This window comes from Zingiber officinale, chromosome 5A (genome assembly GCF_018446385.1).
Source record: "Zingiber officinale cultivar Zhangliang chromosome 5A, Zo_v1.1, whole genome shotgun sequence".
Classification (NCBI taxonomy): domain Eukaryota; kingdom Viridiplantae; phylum Streptophyta; class Magnoliopsida; order Zingiberales; family Zingiberaceae; genus Zingiber; species Zingiber officinale.
In genome coordinates this window covers 145438646-145460433 of record NC_055994.1, presented here as the reverse complement: position 1 = coordinate 145460433, position 21788 = coordinate 145438646, and the positions used below count along the sequence as shown (strand labels likewise).

At 36.9% G+C, this 21788-nt stretch overlaps 2 protein-coding genes and 1 long non-coding RNA gene across 6 annotated transcripts in view; 1 reads left to right on the top strand and 2 right to left on the bottom strand.

Annotated features, from left to right (window-relative positions):
- Nucleotides 1-21788, bottom strand: part of LOC121982241 — a 110374-nt gene that overhangs the window by 18162 nt on the left and 70424 nt on the right. The window lies entirely within an intron of this gene.
- On the top strand, nt 2391-4123 carry LOC121982245. Its single transcript, XR_006112035.1, has 4 exons — nt 2391-2529; nt 3400-3473; nt 3818-3922; nt 3993-4123. It is a non-coding gene; the product is annotated as an uncharacterized LOC121982245 (long non-coding RNA).
- LOC121982243 lies at nt 14495-21528 on the bottom strand. 3 transcript variants are annotated; one of them, XM_042535218.1, is made up of 6 exons: nt 20914-21330; nt 20722-20832; nt 19867-19928; nt 19700-19787; nt 16585-16764; nt 14495-14576 (listed from the first exon to the last, which is right to left on the bottom strand). In XM_042535218.1, exons 4-6 carry the CDS (start codon nt 19781-19783, stop codon nt 14511-14513), a joined length of 330 nt encoding a protein of 109 aa, XP_042391152.1. In that variant the 5' UTR covers nt 19784-19787; nt 19867-19928; nt 20722-20832; nt 20914-21330; the 3' UTR covers nt 14495-14510. The 3 variants fall into 3 exon arrangements, 2 of the variants coding, with proteins under 2 accessions (XP_042391152.1, XP_042391153.1); XR_006112034.1 differs by lacking the exons at nt 14495-14576; nt 20722-20832; nt 20914-21330 and adding exons at nt 15804-15888; nt 16017-16431 and having other exon boundaries at nt 19867-19949; XM_042535219.1 differs by lacking the exon at nt 14495-14576 and having other exon boundaries at nt 16673-16764; nt 19867-19949; nt 20914-21528.

Sequence of the window (21788 nt, the reverse complement as noted above, 5' to 3'; positions counted from 1 at the left end):
TCTTTTCCTACCCCAAACTTTCTAAGCCTGGTGTTTTCTTGTTCCAGTCGCGAACTAAAATGGTTCCTACCCCACCACGTCGCGTTCACTGCTCTCCCCGCCGAGTGTTTCGTCGCCGCTGCTCTCCCTGCCGTAAGCTTCGTTGATTCCGCTCCAGTTAGTACGCTAGCGCTGCCACTGCGGATTCTTGTGCTCCGCCAGCGTTGCTCGGCTGTTCTCGGTTCCCCGCCGATAACAGCCAAAGCCGCCGCTTCCATTTCCCCACCGCAAACCTCCGGCCGACACCCACTGCTGTCGTCTGATACACAGAGTGAAGGTACGTTGATTAATTAATCAATTAATATGTTATTAGTATTATTTGATTGATTGGTAATTAAGATAAATTAGGATTAATAATTGATAGGTTGATTAATTAATTAATATATTGATTAATGAATAGGTTAATTTATTCATTAATAAATTGATTAGTTGATTAGGTAATAATTAGCTGTTGATTGATATAATCAATTAAATTAGGATTTATTCGTTAATGATGATTAATCAGTTTAATTGATTAAATAATTATATATAGGATTTAAATGACTAATTAAGCCATTAATTAATCCTCCGATAATCTTTCTGAACAGTCTTTATAAAATTTTTCCTGCAGATGGAATTGACTGCTGAAGTAGCTGTTACTGCTGGCACTAATGTTCAGGATTTTTTTTTTGTTGTTGTTCATTGCGATCTATGTGTGTTTCTTGGTTTTTGTATGAACTGTAATCCTAATTCTACTACCTTTTGGCCTTCTGCATCTCTCATTTACAGGTTTTAAATAGGAAACTGAAGCTAGATCGAGTTTATTCTAAATTAGGTGAAAAGATTACCAGAATCTTTAGAGACTACATGACAAAGTAAGCTCAAAATGCATTTTTCTCATTTGCTTGGATATATCATATTACCTTGATAACCATCTAGGAGAAAATGTGATTTTCTCCCAGCTATTATTAGCTTTTTCAACCCACCATGTGACTCATGCCCTCTGCTCATATTGTTGTGTGTCGACTTTTTTTGCTGTTGTAAAAAAAAAAAAATGGTCTTGTTCTTGTGGATAATATAGGAAATTTTAGCTGTTGGTTATAAATCGGAGAAGTCTCAAGATAGTCTGCAGCTGACAAGTGGGGGTTACATATAACCAGAATAAACTCATAGAACATACTTTGTTTATTTGAAAGTACCATTTTTTTTCTTCATCTTATTGTTCAAAATTATCAATTTTACATGTGTGGGCTTCTCATACTATTACTCATTTGCTCTGTTCTATAACATAGTTGAATGTTACAGTCCTGTTTTTACATGAAATTCACATTTGCAAGGTTACCGAGTTTGAGGAGCTAGCTGATGTGGGGAAGAGGTTTCTTACTAGATTTAACAGGGTAATAGGTATAGTTCACCAATGTTTTTTTTTTTTAACTTTATAGATAGATAGCTGGGATTTTAAATTCCCACAGGAACACCAATCTGTTCTGAGTTTGGCACAGGCCGGTCAATCAGTGTTAGTAGCCTATCAATCCCTCCACAACATGAGTTCAGTTGGTAAATATATCAAATGTTCAGTAATAATAGTATAATGTATAGACAACCACAAACTCTGGTTGAGAGTCAACACTAGCCATCAATGTCCAGCATAAGAACATATGGCAGAATATAATGAAAACATGGATATCATTAAGAATGTTCAGAAATCAAATGTTCAGCAACCAAGTAGTATTGGAATAAGAAATTCCAATACAACAAAAGTTGGTACAGTGGAAGGAATTACAGAAACCAGAAACACATGGCATCTAAATCTGATTGCTGCATATCACAGTTTCAACATTTTAGAACAAGCTTCAACATAAATAAGGATTGTACCAGTTCAGGTCAAATCTACTTTAAGACTTCAAAATAAGAACTGATTGGCACATGAAGATGTTTTATATATATAAGACTTGAGGCAGTATTTTCTGATCTTTTAAATTTTAAATTGTTCTTAAAAGGATCTTAAAAATTCAAACGCATGTTCATGGTTTCATAATTTTGCACTTGTTGAGAAGATATGAACTTGACTGTCAATTGACTATCTGTTTGTATCTTCTCTTTATATTAAATGTCTTTTTATCAAGTTTGTCATCTCCTATTGCTTATTCACAGATATAATCCTTGCAAAATATGGCATCATTGCATCTTTGCCCTTTTTGATCTTCTGTATTACTGAATCGACATTTTATTTATTAAGCCTTTGAGAATCCTGTTAACTCTGTGATGGAGAATACAGATTATGCTTAGGAACTTGCCCTATTTTTCAGTTGCATGACTTTCTCATTTTTGACTTAACTACTCATGTCGTCCTTTTTCTCTTGTGCACAGTAATGTTTAGGACGGTTGAACTTCAGAAGACTTCAAACAACATCAGTAGGATAATTGATGCTAACTGGAATGAACATATGAAAACTTATGTTGAAGCAGGGTGCAAACAACAGTCGCAAAGTGTTCAAAATATGTATAATTGTAAGTTGTTACCATTCATGCAAACAAAACTGGCTTGCAAGTCACTTTTTGTTCTCAGCTAAATTATTCCTTCTTGAAAAATGTATTTATAATGCACATAGGAAACTGAATATTCACGAAAATTAATTCATTGGAATGAAGGTTTAGAAAAAATAAATAGCAAGAGGACAACATACACTCAAAAGCTTAGTTTTATCTTAGTGATATGTTTTTGTCATTGTTCAGGTTTGAGCCTGTATGCAATAGGATGAATACATGCCTTCTGTTAGTGTCAATCTAACACTTCCTTTTTCATTAAGCAGAAGCCTAACAAGTATACATTTTAAAAGTTAAAAAGATAAAATAAGGTAAACAAACACTAAGAAACATGCATTAAACTAACTTTCCATATTGTTCACTTTTCAGCTTTTTGCTGTTCATCTTTATCCCTGGTCAAATATCTTGATGAGAGCTAACCTGACGATTTTTTTGATTCAGCCTCTTGATGTCTGAATTATATATCTCACTATTAACATTTTTTTGTGCCAGCGCACTCTTGTGTTTTGGGATTGCGAGATAATTTGAAGAATGATATTACTATTAACTCCCATGTGATTATCTTACTTTATCTGCATGTTTACACCAAGTTCCTTTTGTAACCTGCAGTTTTCAAATGTAGTGTCTTCTCATGGTAGGGGTTTTTCTATTAGAAAATCAAAATTCATGGAATTTCTCATTCTAGCCTCTCAATTATGTGTACTTTCTAGTTAGATTAATATTTTAATTAATGGTCTTTTTATTCAAATAAATATTATAAAGTGTTCATGATTTCAGCTGAAGCTTTGCTCAATGAACTTGATTGCCTAAAGGAAGATGCAATTGCTGTCACAGAAGCAGCAACCAAGAGTGCTACGGCTTTGGATAACTCTTTTTGTGAAGAAATGTTAAAAGATATTTCCTTTGAGGTAAACATAAATAGGGGACATCTTAAGTTTCTTTTCGCATTTTACATTTATTAACATAGTAGTTTGCTTTATTAATGATCAGCATTCAGAATTATTGTCAGATTTAAATTACAAAAAATAATTTACTTTTTGGGTTAAAGGATGATAATCTTTAACAAGTTAACAGACGAGAGATCCAATCTCTCATATGTAATTTGTTTAACAGAGAGCCAATTTCAAAACATTTAGTCAATCGAGCAGACCAGTTTGATTTCTCATAAATTTGTTTGACAGCAAAAAGAAATTGTTGATTTTGATTATTTTTTCTTGGATGCCACATGAGTGTATTTAATAACTTTTACTAGGAAGAAAAGGAACCATTGCCCAAGCATCCTCAAGATACATCAATATCAGAAGTCATGCTAATGAAGATCATCAGTGATATGTTGAAGCTCGACTATGCCATGCAGGTAGATGGATTCATAGAGGTAGTTTTTCATAATTCTCCTTCAATTGTTAATACAAAATTTTATAATGTAGAAAAATATTGTTTTGAACTTGAACATTGGGACAAGTGTATCTGAACTAGAAGGCTATTGTCTCCTGTGAAATCTGCATCCATATATAGATGATGACATTATACATCGGGCATGGCAATATGTTCCCTCTCATGATCATAGTTCATGAAAGTAGGCACCTCACTCTTGCGTGAGTGAGGTGGAAATGAGGGTAAATCATGGCCTTTGGTTTCTTAATGGAACTCCACTATCACTGATTCCTTGGAGGTCTTGCTTGTCTGCTGTTGAGTTTCTTGTGTGGATTCAAATAGTAGGTTTGCCCTTTGATCTTGTTCATAGAGTGTTATATTCTCGATTTTCATACATTTAATATTTAATTGATATATATTATGATTTATTAAGGCTTGGAGATTAATGCATTGTGTGTTAGTAGGGTTAAGATCATGTGTAAGCTATTTTTTTGAGAAACTGTGAAAACTATATGTTGATATTTACATAGAGATGATGATTGATAACTTGAGTTGTGATGCAGTTATTGATCCATTTTATGATTTTATTAAATTGAGTTGCTAATCTATAGACTCATTGTCAACTTGTGATGCTCGCACGGGTTGACGTAGTTAATACCTGTATAGATGCTTACTCCAATAGATTTTAAGGTCAATTCTCAATTCGTGTAAAATGTCTTATTAGGTGTTTAACTTAGTCCATGCAAAGGATTACTATGCTAGAACAAAATGCTCTGTGTGATTTATCTATCTATATCTTGTTGTGGGGCTGGTCATACTAACCACTTTGGATGAATGATATCACATTTTTACTCAAATTGTCAACTTGTGATCAATTGTTGATTAAGAATTGCTAAATTTTTATTTGATCTATGATGAAGGGCAGTCTTATTCATTTGATCATAAATAAGGCCTATAGGATTTAAATTCTATGGGTTGTCAAAAAACCATGGAAATGGAGTGATCCTTAATGGGCTAATGTGTCTTTCGATGTCCAATAGTAACTAAAAATCCCTTTGGTTAAACAAGGTTCACTTGTGAAGAAAAGGACCTAAATTTACTGTGATTTCCTTTTATAACTAGAACCCTTAGTAGTGTTGTTGGATGCCTCATGAGAACTAGACTCAAATTCTTTAGTTAACTATTAAGATCTTAAAGTCATTTAGCACTATATTAAAAAAAACCAACTATATAAAAGAAAACAATTGTAAAGAAGCCCTAAGGAACACAATGCATAGCTTGCAAAGAGGAGATAAACAATTACGTTCATCTACAAGTTTTGACCATAATTGCTGGATGACTTTCTAGACTCAAATAACCAAAATAGTAATATAGAATGATTGTATATGTTAAATAAGGAATACAATAGGGTGCTTATATATGAAATTTGATCAATTTAAATTCATCTAATAATTTTAGTTAAAATTGTTAGATAGCAATCTTAACAAAAACTATTAAAATGGTCCTCCAAGACAAATAACACAAATGAGAGCATAGACAGAATCCAAAGGCTCTGAGTTGACAGGTGAGTGATTCACTTTCATTTGTTTTTTTATTTTTTATTTTTTTTAGTTTCAAACATAGGGTGACCCGTTATATACCGCATAAGTTTCTATCGTCCACCATAATAAATTGAAAAGTACTCACATCGAACGATTCATCAGTCTAGCATTTTTAGGTCAATAGTTCATTAAGAAAAATTTATTCATTAATTCGATGTAGTTATGACTCGATCTTTAAATGTCTAGGAAATTAAGGTGTCCTACAATTATACCATTACCGCAGGCAGAGCTGTCAAAAGGGTTGACACATAGAGGGGCGGGTTGGCCCATGACAAGTCGACCATTTAGCGAAGCGAGACGAGCTTACCCACCATCTTAGCAAATTGGAAAATCTACAAACCAATCCAACTTAAGGTAGGTTGCGAGGTCGGTGGACCAACAACTCACATGCCCATCGACAAATAAAAAAATAAAAATGTATATAGAAAAAATTATAATTTTTAAGTTTGGATTACGGATTAAATAGGTCAAATTCACAAGCACATTGAGTTCTCCACTTTAGTTTTAAGTATATGAGAAAATTTTATTTTTTTTCTCAACTCACAGGTCAATTCCAAGGCCACCATGAGCTAATCCGCACGGATCATGGGCTCAGGCGGGTCGACTTGTCTCTACCAACCTTTAAATAAATTGATAAAATTCTAACTCAGTGCGCTTAAATTGTTTAACAAGATGGACTAATCAGCGCAATCTAAATTGATAGCTTTACCTGGGGGCTAGGGATTCACTTTTGAAATTTGATCAATTTAGATTTATCTAATAAATTTGATCAAAAGTACCAAATAGCCTCCCCTGATACAGAATAAAATAAAATAAACTCTAAAGACTCCAAGGAAAATAACAAAGGGATTATTTTCAATAGTTAAATTTAACTTCATCTTATAAATTTAACTAAAATTGTTAGATGGTCTTTCAAAAATAAAACAACAATAATGTGAGAACTCTAAAGGCTCAAAAGATAACAAAGAGCTTGTTTTTTAAATATGATCAATCTGTTGGTACGAAAAGCATCCGACGATCGAACCTGAGTTTTAATAATAGCAAAGGATTCAAAGTTAAGGTGTGTTGTGATCTAACGTGCTTGACTAAGTGCTTCAGGAAAGTCCTAACTGTGGTTAGACAGGTGAAAATCCTAAGGGGTGGTAACCCTAGGTCATAGGAGGTGGTAACCCTATGCGGAAAGTTTTGGTGGGCCGAGTGCTTCAGGCAAAAGTCCTAGGAGGGTAACCCTAGGTGGAAAGTCCTGGTATCGCGAACAAGGTGAAAGACTGGACCAGCCGGGAAGCGGAAGTCCAGCAGAAAGTCCGAAAGCATCGAGCACCGAGCAAAAGTCTAGTCGATCTGGAGGATCACACTGGCATCAGGTAAATCTCCTGGGTGGAGTAGGTGAGGACGCGTTCCCCGTAGAGGAAACAATAGGCGTCGGGTCGATCTAGGGTTTCCGGTTGGAAATTCGAAATCAGACCCGAACAGTCCGGAGACTGTCATTATATTCTGTTTACTGTTGTTTTGTGCTAACTTTGTTTTGCAGGGTATGTGTTTGGGACTAACACTTTTGCAGGACCAAAGGAGCACAAGTTAACATCGGATGAACAGTGTCCGAGGCGCCTCCATGGAGCTTGGAGGCGCCTCGGGTGCAAGCGAGGAAAAGCCAGTGCAGCAGACTGGAGGCGCCTTGAATGAAGCTCAAGGCGCCTTGGACCGAAGGCTGAAGGCGCCTTGGAGAGGCTGAAGGCACCTTGAACCAGATAGAGTTCGACCAGGTCTGTGCTGATCCACGCGTGCGACTCGGCAGCTTGGAGGCGCCTTGAATGGCTTTCAAGGCGCCTTGAACACCCTTTATAAGAGGGTTTCGACCAGCAGCTCAACACAACTCATTCCAAGTGATCCTATTGTTGCGTGCTGCTAAATCGACAACCCGGAAGTGCTGCGACTTGACACCGACGACCCGGAGCTTCGCTTTTTCATCCATTGTTGTCGGTATAAGATTTCTGGTTTAAATTAAGCTGTAAATTGTAATATTTGTAAACCTTATCGAGCTTATAGTTGTTTCCCACGGAAAGCGATCAAGGATTGTGGGCCTTCGAGTAGGAGTCGATCTAGGCTCCGAACGAAGTAAATCCTTTTGTTATTTCTGTGTGTTTTTCTTTATTCCGCTGCGTGTTTTAACTCCGATAGTTTTACGAATCGAACGAAATAGCTACGAGCGCTATTCACCCCCCCTCTACTGCTTTTCGATCCAACAATTGGTATCAGAGCGGGGTCGTTTTGAATCAGTGCAACCTCCATTCAAAATAATTTTTCGTGGTATTTTCAGATTTTTCGGGGTCCATTAGAATTTAGCCTTATAGCTATATTCTAATTCTTTTCTCGAATCGGTTTTTGCTCGAAGTTGGTGCAACACCACTCGAGTCCGTTTTCTTTTAGATACTTCCCGCACTACTAATCCAGGACCAAGTCTTGAAGTTTTCTTGTTGTTTATTTTTTCCTTAGTTGATCTAAAATGACCCAACAAGAGGGTTATAGCATTGTCCGTCCCCCGCTCTTCACCGGAGAGGACCTTGGTTACTGGAAGGGCAGAATGGAGAACTTTCTGAAGATCCAGTTCGAGACATGGATGATCGTCAAGACTGGTTTGGATCTGCCAACGGATAAAGACGAAAATCCTACACCCTGCAAGGATTGGGAACCTGCATTAATCAAGAAGGTGGAGGCAAATGTCAGAGCAACGTGTGCCCTCCAGTGCGGACTAACAAAGGAGGAACTAAACCGCGTAGGTTCATTCTCAAGCGCCAAGGAGCTATGGGAGAAGCTGATCGAGCTTCACGAAGGGACCTCCGATACCAAGGTAAGTAAAAGAGATCTTTTACTTAATAAATTATATAATCTGAAAATGCAGGAAGGTGAGACGACAAGTTCATTGGACGCAAGAATTCAAGACATCCTCAATTCTCTCCACAGAATCGGGCAAAAGATAGAGAATCGGGACGTCATAAGGTACCCACTAAACTCGTTTCCGAGGAGCACATTGTGGGCATCAATGGTAGATGCCTACAAAGTCTCCAAGGATTTATCTTCAATAAAGTTAGATGAATTATTCTGTGAGTTTGAATTACATGAGTAGACTAATGCACAGCCAACCGAGAAGGGGGTTGCATTGGTTGCAGGTACCAGTCGAACGCACGAACCGAGATCACGACGAAGAACTGAACCAGAGTCAGAATAAGAACTCGACTCAGATGATGAAGATGAATAATTAACAGCCGAGCTCATGAACCTTGTGAAGAGACTATACAAGAAGAAGAAAGGCTTCAACAAGAAGGACCTAAAGAAGGCAGTCCAATCCAAGGAGGCTCAACCAAGTTCTAAGGTAAAGTTCGAAGTGATCTGTTACGGGTGCAACCAGAAAGGGCACATCAAGGCCAACTGTCCTAATCAAAAGGATGCAAAGAAGCAAAGAAGGAAGAAGGTCTTAAAGGCGACATGGGATGAATCTTCCTCAGAAGACGACGACGACGAACTCGATCAGACGAGTTTACTTGCGCTGATGGCCCGGGACCAGATCGACGAATCCGAGAGCGAGATCGAGTCGGAGGCCGAGTCCGAACGAAGCCACGGATCCATATTCGTTTTCGAAGGGCCCGATCCCTCTGTAAGTATTCCTCGACTCAATAACTTAGTCAATTATTTATTGCGTAAATTAGCTAAGTCGAACCTTAGAATTAAGTCACTTCTAAAGGAAGTAGCTGTCCTTAAAGAAGTGACTGACTCCAAATCTTTGACTGAACCAGTTCAGACTGGAAACTCAACTCAAGTTCAAAAACTTGAAGAAGAAAACTCCAGTCTGAAAACTCAAGTCAAGGATCTAGAGAAAATACTAGAACGGTTTTCTTTAGGTTCCAAGAATCTTGACCTAATTCTTAGGACACAAAGAGCCGTTTACAATAGAACTGATCTAGGATTTAAACAAAAAAAAAATACAAATCTTATTTGTCTCTTGTACAAAAATCAAATAGAAAAACAGTCCAAGCATGGGTCCCCAAGTCCAAATTGATTAATCAAGTTGGACTTGGTCAATATTGGATCCCGAAGGATCAAATACACTACCTCGATATACCATATCGAGGCTATGATCCAGGGGGAGTAAAAAGAAAAACGATATTAATAAAAATTCAAAATTAAATTAAAATTCAAAATTCAAAATTAAATTAAAAATTTGAAATTAAATTAAAATTCAAAATTATTAAAAATCCCAAATTAAAATTAAAATTAAAATTAAAATTCAAAATTCAATTAAAAATTCAGAATTAAATTCAAAATTCAATTAAAAATTTGAAATTAAATTAAAATTAAATTCAAAATTAAAAATTCAATTAAAAATTCGAAATTAAATTAAAATTCAAAATTCAATTTAAATCAAATAAAAACAATATAGAAGGAGGATCCAGAATAGCTGACACCCCCAACTAAACTACCCGACTGGGTAACCGAACTTAATCTACTCGAAATGGATAAACAAGAGTAGACTACCCGGCAGGGTAATTAAGGTTAGATAAAATGGACTAGGTTTAACTTGACCCACGGTACTGGTGAAGTTTTTGGATGATAGTACGTTAGGGAAACTTGAGCATCGCATGTCTAGGAAGATATGACTTCGACCTGGTGCATTTGGCCAAGTGAAATTGACCGAAGCTACCCTTAAATGGATCCTAATTAGTTAGACCAAGGTTTTGTACTAAGTTCAATGGGTAGGACTATTTGGAAAACCTCGAAGGCATGATTACTTTAATGATGTACTTGAGACTCACCATAGCCCAGAAGTTTATCCAAAGAATGCCTACTTGTTGAACCCAAAGCTAAACCTGAATCTAATACAAAGTTAAACCAAATCCTAAAATTGAACCATAATTCATCTCACAAAAATTATAGGATTCTCTAATTAAAAATTTAGATCGGGTGAGATGACTAAGGAATATTAATTCAAATTAAATTCGTAATTAATATTATTTTTTTCAAATAAAACTTAATTTCAAAATCATTTCAAAAAACTTTTAAAAATCATTTTAAAAATCTTTTAAAAAAACTTAATTTCAAAATGATTTGAAAAAATTTTTAAAAATCATTTTAAAAATATTTTTTAAAAAATTTAATTTTAAAATCATTTGAAAAATCTTTTAAAACTTAATTTCAAAATTATTTGAAAATTTTTTTAAAAATCATTTTAAAACTTAATTTCAAAATCATTTGAAAAACTTTTAAAAATCTTTTAAAAACTTAATTTCAAAACTATTTGAAAAAACTTTTAAAAATCATTTTAAAAATCTTTTAAAATTTAATTTCAAAATCATTTGAAAAATCTTTTAAAAATCATTTAAAATTTTTTTAAAAAACTTAATTTCAAAATCATTTGAAAAAACTTTTAAAAATCATTTAAAATTTTTTTTAAAAACTTAAAATAAATATTCAAAATTTAATTAACCTAAAGTTAAATTAACTTACCTAATTCAATTCTAAATAAAAAAAAAAAGGCACACGTGGCGCCTGAACGAAGGCGCCTCCCACTCAAGGGAGGCGCCCTCAACAGCGGCGGGAAATTTCCCGCCGACCTGTTTAATCTTGATAGAATACTATCAGCTTTGTGCTTCTAATCCTAGCAATGCCTCCTAGGTAAACTCTAAACACTTCCCAGTCAATTTTTACATAATCTTTGTGTTTATTTTGCCAATTTTTGTGTAAAAACATTGAAAATAGGAAACGACGTCAAGTCAATCCCAATCCGGCTAGACTCCCATCAGCCGACCTCAGATTTCCAACTGACCAACTTAGGGCTACATTTGCTAGCTTTAAATTTAACCCTATCAAACTTAGATACGTAAATAGGTCCTTTTTTAGTCAGTTTTGTCACCCATTGGTCCAGATGATAGAATACTATCAGCTGGACAAATTGGTTTATTGCAATAATGCAATAAATCATGATTTGTGTGCACAGTTCTATCACAACCTTGAAAGGGTTGATGATAGAACATATTCCTCTAGAGTTGGTAGCATTGACATTCAGCTTACCCCCACTTTGTTACGTACCGCTTTAGGGCTTAGAGCGTCAGAGTGTACCTTCCTTTGCTACCCCGGTAGAGATCTGCCATTTGGCAATCCCTACTTTCATATTACGTTAGACACTATCTATACGTATTTTTTTGGGGGGGAGAGACTACTCTGCTTGACTGAGTTCAGGTCAGTTTCTCTTAGAGTCCAGGACTATGTCATGTATAGGGTCCTGACAGCCTGCATATTGCCGATCTCATCTCGGGATGTCCCGAAGATGCGATCTTCACATTCATTCTTTCTATATGCCTTGAGTCATCGGTTAGACATTGATATAGCCTTACACATGTTCCAGAACATCATCTCAACATCTAGTACAGTCACTTCCTGTATAGTGCATATACCCTACTGCCATATTTTGACTTCCATCTTTTCGACCATCGAGGGTATAGATGTGACCAGAGGAACAGTTATCCCTTTAACCATATACGACGAACTAGGGTCACGCAGTTGTAGACTAGCCCATGCTGAGGTCAACGCTGATGGAGTTCTAGCCTGGACAGGTCGACCACAGCCAGCCGCTGCCCCTATCGATCCAAAGGCCGAGGATATACCAGGTGAGGGAGAGGAGTGGGACGACTTCTTAGCCGAGGACTTTTTCTCAGATCCTTCCACCTCTGCTGGACCATCTACATCTTCTAGTCCTTTGACGTCGGCACCACTTTCTGTCGAGGACAGACTCACTCGGCTCGAGATCTAGTCCTCTCAGACGCGACGAGCTATACTAGATAGTCATTGCTTCCTTCGATCTATGCGATCCGAGATGGCTGCAGGGTTCGCATCTCTCCGAGGCAAGATACGGCGTCAGGGACAGCCTCAGCCGGCACCCGAGCAACCTCTAGCCGATCCTCCAGCTAACGATCCACCTGCTTGACTCTATCTTTTTATATTGTCTGGATATGTCATTCACTCTTTGGATCTGGAGATTTCACTCACCTTTTGGTTGTATCTTGGAGTTGATTATCTTATGTTTAGCTGACTTATGTTTTAATTTAGTACTTATTTGTCATTTTTTTTTTAGTATAATTTCAAAACCACTTTTAAATTGTTCTTAAATATTCTAGGAAAAATAATAATTTTAAAAATCCCATTTTTCTTAGAATTTTCGAAAATTGGTTTTAGCCTAGACTCTACCCTAGAAATCTTGTTCCCCTAGATTTAAGCCAGAGCATCTCACAAACACCTAGGTATACCCTTCTTGTGTTTGAAAAATATAGAATGGTGTGAGATGCATAGGGTACAGCCTGGACTCAAGAATGTTTATTTCTGTGCATCAATATGAGTCTGGGCGTTAAATACTTTATTAACAGTAATCAAGTCAAGTCTTCCAGCCTTAGTCAAATCTAACTGGACTAAATGACTTAACTTGACTAACCAGGTGAAAGCTGCTGCCCTCTAGGCAATCAGCAAGTAGCTAAAGGTTAGACAGTTGGTGAAGGAAATGGAAATATTAAGCTTAAGCATGCTTGTACTTTAGGGCTCTGATACCTGATCAAAACAAATTAATAAGTTAACAACTATTTAACTTGACTCATGCTTGGACTTAAGGACCAACTAAATAAATAACCTAAATTTTTAGCTACTCCCCCTGCGTCCTAAAAATTAACAAGTTCTTACTCCTAATTTTTTCAAAAATAAATATTATTTTATTCAAATTAAGCTAAGTATCTTTTCACTTAAGTTATATTTTCAAAATTCAATGTTTGCAAAAGGTTTAGCTAACTGACTCATATAGCAACCCTCAAACTTAGCTATCTTTATGAATTTTTGCTAAGTTACCTATAAGATTAACTCTATACTTAGCTAAAAGTATTAAAAGCATATTTCTTTACTTGCAAAAGTTAACTCATGGTTTTCAAAATTTTTTTTTGCTAAGTAAAAAGAAACTTCAAAATGATTTGCAACCTTTTTTTAAATTAAGAGAAAAATATTCCTTTTTAAAAGTCCTCTTTTAACTAACATTTTTTTCAGTAAAACTTAATTATAAGCTAAGTAATACACAAGTTTTTTTTCAAAGACTAAATCTGTTTTCTTCTAGAAACTTAAAACTTGCTGTCAACTGGCTTATTTTTTGATAAATGGCAAAAGGGGAGAGTAGGAAATTCAAAAAGTAAAAATCTATCTAATTCAAAAGTAAAAGGAAGCCCTGTATTAAGGGGGAGCTTCACAAAGTTTAAGTGTTAGCTTAAGTTATGCTTTTATTTGAATTTATGTACTTAAGCTTGCTCACTTAAACCTTTTGATATATTTATGCATTTGTTTTAACTTAACTTTGAATTTGGATTGTCATAATCAAAAAGGAGGAGATTGTTGGTGCGGGAAGCATCCGACGATCGAACCTGAGTTTTGATAATGGCAAAGGATTCAAAGTTAAGGTGTGTTGTGATCTAACGTGCTTGACTAAGTGCTTTAGGAAAGTCCTAACTGTGGTTAGGCAGGTGAAAACCCTAGGGGGTGGTAACCCTAGATCATAGGGTGTCACGCCCCAGAGGAGTCCCTGTCCGAGAATATTTCGGCAGCATCTCCCCTGTACGGTGGACAATCTGAAACTTTCTACAAGCACTAAATACCTCAGCCACATGCGGCTGGAATAATAACAACAAAATAAACCATCACCACGCAGTTTATATAAGTAAACAGAAAGATAATACCCTGACTCGAAATCCACCCTACTCAACTACACTCGTAAAGCTCAAATCCGACGAAACTCACCTCTTCTGCCTTCCAGGCAGGCATGTAGTAAAAACATATCGAATAGAACATCCATCAATATCAAAAGAAAAACATACGATGTCCAAGTATCCAAATAACCAAGTACACACATAAGCAAATAAAAACCAAACCAAATAGTAAAAAAACCCTCGAGGTCTACAGGGATCTAGCACTACGTGCAGTGAGGACTAGTGACTGGAACTCCCTCCGGACAGCATCAACCTGAAAATAACAACAATGGAGGCGGGGTGAGTCCAACACTCAGCAGGTACAATTGATATGCAAAGTAAAGAAATAACACCTAGCACTAATCATGCCTCCTGATAAAAATAAAGGTAAATGCAAACCAAGAAGACAGAGAGAATCAGACTAACCAGACCCGGATAAGGACAAACAACGAAGGTATAAGACCAGATGCACGTCAAACATAGTATCCAAACAACACGCAGATATAAATGCAACAATCACAATCACAACAATAAATGCATCATGCATATGATGCCAATGTCATGGTCACCCCGCCGGTCAACCAACTCATAACAAAAGTGGGACCGAGTAGGTAGGGCTGACGACCGCACTCGCATCACTACCCCGACGAGCGAGTGGACGAGACGCCGAGTACATACATACTCCTACCCCAAATCATAAATGGGGAGCGAATGCCTCATCTCCCAGACACTATGACGGAGGAATCTCTAACGCTACACGTCACACACTACCCTCGAGCGGATCAACTGAGCACCGGAAGAGTCAAACCGACGTCTACCACGCTGTGTCACGCTACCCATGAGCGTCAACAGAACAGTGATGAAAACTGGCAAAGTGCTCGACAATAATGGAGCAATCTATCGCACAGCATGCGATCATGCAAATGGTGCATGTTACTAAGCATGGTAATATACTAAACCAACCTCTGGGCATATAACAATGGGCACCATAGTGAATAGATCAAATCAAGACATACTGATCAAAAAGGTATCAAACCTAGGTCCTGAACATGTGAAACATGGTTATATCACTACCCATGAGCATGATAGATCGGGTACAAGATCAATACGAGATGCAAACAAACAATCAATCAAACAGGTAACTTGTATTGGGCAGTGATTAACCGAAACAAATAGGAAACACAATTAATGCAACATATTATTTTCATTACTAAGCATATCAAAGACAATAAGTCAAAAGTACCCGCCTCCAATAGAATGTCCAAATGTGATCCAAATACGACGTCGAGATGCTCGTCTCGCGTCAAAGTCCTGTAATACCAATAGATATACTTTTACTTAACTAGATTCTTATAATTAGTTAAATAAACTCTCCAACCCTAAATTAGAGCAAAAACCCGAATCAACACATAAACCTAAATCCATCTGCACATGAACAACTATCTAACATAATTAAATCAAACAATGATTCATAGCATATATAAAATGCTTAACTCCTTACCTTCCCTTCTCCTATCTACAGCAGAAATTCTTGATAGCCCAATAGATCCACAGCAGAGACAACTTGCTACCGAGAACAGGTCTCACTGCCAGAACCCATCACTTCCAGTTAGTAACAAAAATCAAAACTCAACCTCTACAAACCTATACAAAAACAAATGCTACCCAATTCCTCCAAATCTAATATCAACCACAGCTTAATTAACAAACTCACCAGTTCTGGACCAGAGGTAGCTGTTGGTGGCTACAACGGCCGGAACTAGGGCACGGAAGAGGCCGCAAAGCAGTGATAGGGCACAGTTGTTGCCGCAGGGGTGATCGAGAGTGAGGGGGTCTCGGAACAGATCTGGTGGCCGGCACTGCTCTGTGTGACGGTGGCTCTCGGCTCCCGGCGATCTAAGGCACGGCAGAGGACCTCAAACCAGGGAGCTAGGGCGCAGAGAAGGGGGAAAAACCGGCGGCGTCGGCAAGGCCCGGGCTCCGGGTGGTCGACGGTGGCGCCGGCACTAGGGCACAGGAGAAAGGGTAAGGCCGTGAGATGAGTGTCGTGGGCTGAGCACAGAAGAACAGGTCGGCTCTGTGAGTTGCGGCCGGCGGTGTCTCGTCGAACCAGAGGAGGGGAGAGGGAACTACCAAGCACAAGTAAACTGGCAATTGTTGATAGTACTACAAACTATTCTCAAAATAAATCAATGATGCAAGCACATTGCAATACGAACATAGTATACATGTCTAGGATCATCCAATTTGGTTCTAAAATATAAAAAGAGCATATAACCAACCACATCATCTGGATCATTGGGATCGATGCGAAGTTTAGCAGGTAAAGTTCGTGCTTGGAAGTCAGTTATAGCAGCTTGTGCAATTTTCCTTTTGATAGCCTGTCTGGTAGCTTCAGCTTCCCTTTCAGCTTCTAGTAATGCATTCACCTCTTCAACTGGCCTAACATTAGCAAAATCCACCTAAATGAAGCATAATTCAGTTATCATCACAAATGAGAAACTCTGTTGTAGTTGCATATAACAAAAGAAAGCACGAGAGAGGGGAGTTATAGTGTTTACACTACATTGCCACTGATTACCCTTACCCCTTCTATCCTCCTTATCATTATATAATCTCCTATTGTTGCTAGATTAATATTCTCATATTATAAGATGAATTATAAAATCAATTGTATTTATCCGCTCCGTCAAGAGATTATCTGATCTTTTGATCAGCTAAATTTGTGGACAGAGCTCATTTTTCTATCCTGACTACAATGCCTATCACAAAATTTGGATACCGTATACATTGAAACAAGCTAAAGTATATTCACATTGGTATAATTTTGTTAACAAAAACCACAGCGGGACCTGCACACTGATACCCCATTCTTTCTCTGGTCAGACGTGTTTGTTGCTTATAGGTCTTGTTATGCATTCTGCAGCAGAACAGCAGCAAGAAAGCGGGAAGACAGAGAAAAGGTAGAGGAGCACAAACCATAAGGTGCTAATCACCACAAGTTAACCCCCAGTTATTTGGAAAGTAAGGAAGATAGCAAAAATAGAGAAGATTTTAGGAAGATAAATTTACAAGATGTTGGTTTACTTTGGTGAGGAAATGAGATAGCATAGGAAGTTGGGAAGATCCAAACACTCAACATTTCCCAGAACTAGAAAAGTTATATTTACCTGGTTTCACTTTCTCCTCCCCAAATCTCTTGATTCGACCTTTGCCCACAAACAGCCTGTGCAGCGCTGCTCATACCAACAAGCTCCACTTGCAAGCATTGCCAGCATGCAAGCATTCTCAAGAAGCAGTTCGAACTCTTTCAACAAGAACTCTCAAGCATAGGAGAGTACTGACAATGAGCAAAATTGTATTGCCGATGAGCACTGGCTATTAGCAAGTGAGTGCTCACAAACACCAGGCCACAAACAACCACCCAAGGCAAGCTTTCATTTATTTTCATGCAATGATAAGAGGGAGCAAATGAAGAAGACAAGGTTAAAATGGTCTTTTAAGATTTTTTTTTCCAATCTTTCAAAGTAAACTTCTTTTTAAGATCTTCTTTCCTCTTTGCTTTCCATCTTCTATTGATATATATATCTTCCTAACTGCCCACGCTAGAGAAAAGAGACCAACAGCATATAGCTAGAACTTGGTGATGGTGGTTAGGATATTGGTTGAGGTGCACTACCCATAGCGCAGAGAGAGAGAGAGAGAGAGAGTATCCACCAAGGATACTAAAACTCACCTATAGATAGCCTCTAAGGCTAATTAATTACTTTAAAAATATATTTTAATGAATAATTAATAGAAAATATAGCCTGTTGTTTCTAACTTTCAAGTTGAAGCCAGATATTGTGCTCCAGTTTGAATATGAAGAGACACTAGGCATGTCAATGACAAAGAAGCAATATTAATATAGAAGTTGAGAAGTCTGAAGATGCAATAGAATGGTCTTATTATCAAAGAAATGATGACTGAATTGACAGCTTGAAAATAAGATACTGGTAGGAACACAAAAAGTAGTCTATCTTTTTGAAGTTGCACAGATGCAGAGACATATAAGTGTTGCAAACACAAGTGAGATTTGAGTTCCAACATCTTTGAACTATCAAAATCTCCAAAGAATAAAGTGTCGGTAGGATACTAGAATAGTATCTTTTCGGTCAAAGACCGAAACTACGACACAACTCGAGATTTTGATCCTTGGTGCCGAGTGGTATCAAGTTTCGATGATTTACCAAAATGATATGTTACCGTTTCGCCATACATGGTACTAGATTTCAAATCATGGACTAAATAGTCTTCAGCATGTTACATTACCAAAAAGTACAAAGAAAGAACAAAATCAACATTTCTACAACATGATACATTTAATTAGAACGACCCTTTTGAGTAGTCATTTATGTTTAGGACTAGAACACTGTTCTATGATATAGGACTCAAAGCCCTTTATTGCATCCAAATTCAAACATGGGAAAGAAGATTCAAATCTCTGAATGATACATATCTTCTTCAAAACAGGGTCCTAAGATTCACTTAGGATTTTGGGCCCTATAATGCGAATTTTGCCTGATAATATTAAATAATAAGACTTGGATGTATTTTCCAATCTCATAAGATTGAAAGTGGTTCCTTCAAGGCTTCAATCATTATATAGATTCAAAAGCATTTGCTATTTTGCTTCTATAACTTTGAGCTTAAACCTGCAATTTTCCATTTTATTATTAATTTAGTACATTATATCCTTTGCTTTGACTTCTATTGCCTATTTTACATCTAGGTTTAGTATGTACATTATCTTGATGACATATTAACGTTTTCTGTCAATTTAGTTTCCTGTAATCTCTATGATTCATTTGCAAACTAGTTTATCGAACTACCTCTCTTATAACATCAGCAAATCTGTTTGGCACAGGACAAAGAATACTCATATTTATAAAGTGCGATCCATAAAAAAGTTTAAATTTGTGGCAATTACATGATGGAAGGGCATAATACCAAGGAAAAGATTATTTTTAGTATACATGGTTTAGACAAACAGGAATGGAACCTAAGAACAAGAGGAAAAAAAAATCATGTTAAAGAAAAAATACAAATGATTCAAGTTCATTGAATATACAAGAAAACTCATCAAAAGATTAACAATAAAAAATACCAGAAATTAGAAAACCGAGCCTTGGCCAATGTAATATGATTTAAGCAACTTAAGATGAAAATAATGTTGACATTGATCAACTCACCATAAATAGTCTAGAACCATAGGTTCCTCACAACTCTAATTGGGAGAGCTAAATTCCTCCCTTAACTATACACTAATAATGTCTTTACCAAAAAAAACATCCATAAAAAAGTGGAAAAAATTGATCATCTGGAAACTGTGGGAATGAGAAACTCAGAATGGCATACCTCCTCCGTGTTTCCCCAGACTTCATAGGAGACAAAATATCCATTAGGAGTAATAGATTCAATGGTTGCATCATACCTGAACATTCAACTACTCAGCACATAAAAGTGAAAAGGTAAAACAACATAAACAAGCTAATAAAAAAATGCACATATCATGGCATAGATACCATTCCCCGTCTTCGCTCCAAACTGCTTGGACTTTAGTACCAACAGGAAAACTTCCATATGGCTGAGAATATTCAGATGATGCCTAAATGTAAGATGCCAGTCTAGAATAGATTAATAAAGTAGCAATGTAAATAACAAATTCACAAATGAGAGACAATTTACTCTACTGAGCCATTTATAAAGAGGCAAAACTTGGGTTCTCTTGTGCGTAAAGGAAATTCAAGCCAGAATTAATATTCATCATAGATGAAAAGGATAAAATAGATGATAGATAATGTTTTGATAAATTAAATTTGTTTACAATTTAGATTTATTCAAATTAAATTAATCCTTCATCCATCAGAAGGCTTCCTTGTTCAGCAAATGGTTGCAATTCGGTGACAAGTTCACTTAAATCAACAGATGAATTGGCAGACAGCAAGTGGCCTCTTCCAAATGGGAATTTCTCCTGCCAATATTACTTTACCAATTTCCAACACCCATCAATCTTACCTGGTTTATGAATGATCTTACCGTGGCCAAACTAATTTACAGTTGTAAAAGAGCAGGTAGGAGCACGTAATTTAGCCCTTCCACCTTAAACTACGTTGATATAAAAGCCAGTTGTCCGATATAACACTATAATTAGTAGAAATAGAATCTATAGAAAGATTAACTAATATTGCAACAGAATACCTGGTATGCATTTAACTACCCAAAAGCTTCAAACTAGTAAGCTGACAAATTACTAATCAGTGATAAATTTTGGAAATCTTCTAAAAAAAAGTTAATTCAACAATTTTAGAAGATAACCAGTTTCTTAAATCTTTCAAGCTCTAAGATTGAGTTGAAAGGGAACGATATGGAGTTACAACCTTGGAGTGAGATGTCCCATCAAAATGAGTGTTGGGAGATGCAACAGAATCAAGCCGATGAAAATCTGTTGGCTTTGCAGTTGTCAGAAGCTCCTCTGTCAATGCAATAACCTAGATTCGTAGAAGTGGGTGATTGGTAATTAAGATAAATTAGGATTAATAATTGATAGGTTGATTAATTAATCAACGTACCTTCACTCTGTGTATCAGACGACAGCAGTGGGTGTCGGCCGGAGGTTTGCGGTGGGGAAATGGAAGCGGCGGCTTTGGCTGTTATCGGCGGGGAACCGAGAACAACCGAGCAACGCTGGCGGAGCACAGGAATCCGCAGTGGCAGCGCTAGCGTACTAACTGGAGCGGAATCGACGAAGCTTACGGCAGGGAGAGCAGCGGCGACGAAACTCTCGGCGGGGAGAGCAGTGAACGCGACGTGGTGGTGGTCATGGCGGAAGGCAGCGTCGGCGGGGCCGAGCGATGATGGTCGCGGCTTGGACAAGACGGGAAGGCGGCGGCGGCAATTGCGGCAGCTCGAAGCTTCTTGCAAGTAGAGGGGAGGCTGCTGCGGTGGAGAAAACCAGAGACGGCGCCGCGAGCACGCGCGGGGAACATGTGAGGGTAGGATATTAAACTTAGGGTTTTAGAATTATCTCATTAATTTAATATTTTCTTTTAAATATTTCAAAAATTTATAAATAATTATATTTAGTTATTTTAAATATGATCAACATATTAATAATAATAATATTATTAATAATTTAATTAATAAATTTATTTTAAATATAATTTTAACCAAACGTGATTTATCAATTTGCTTATCCTATCAAATAAATTAATTTATTAATTTAGTTTTAGATGGTAATATTTTTTCATAAATATAACAACTTAGATCAACAAAAGTTTTAACTCAAACTCAATTAATCCAAAACTAAGTTTTAATTAATTTAGTTGCTTTTAGGTGAGACTACCATGATTTCCTAAACTCAAGTAAAGGGAAAAGTTCATCAACGGAAGCTGAAAGCTTTTTCACTTGGTAACCTTCAATGAGTAACAAATGTACAATGTAATCT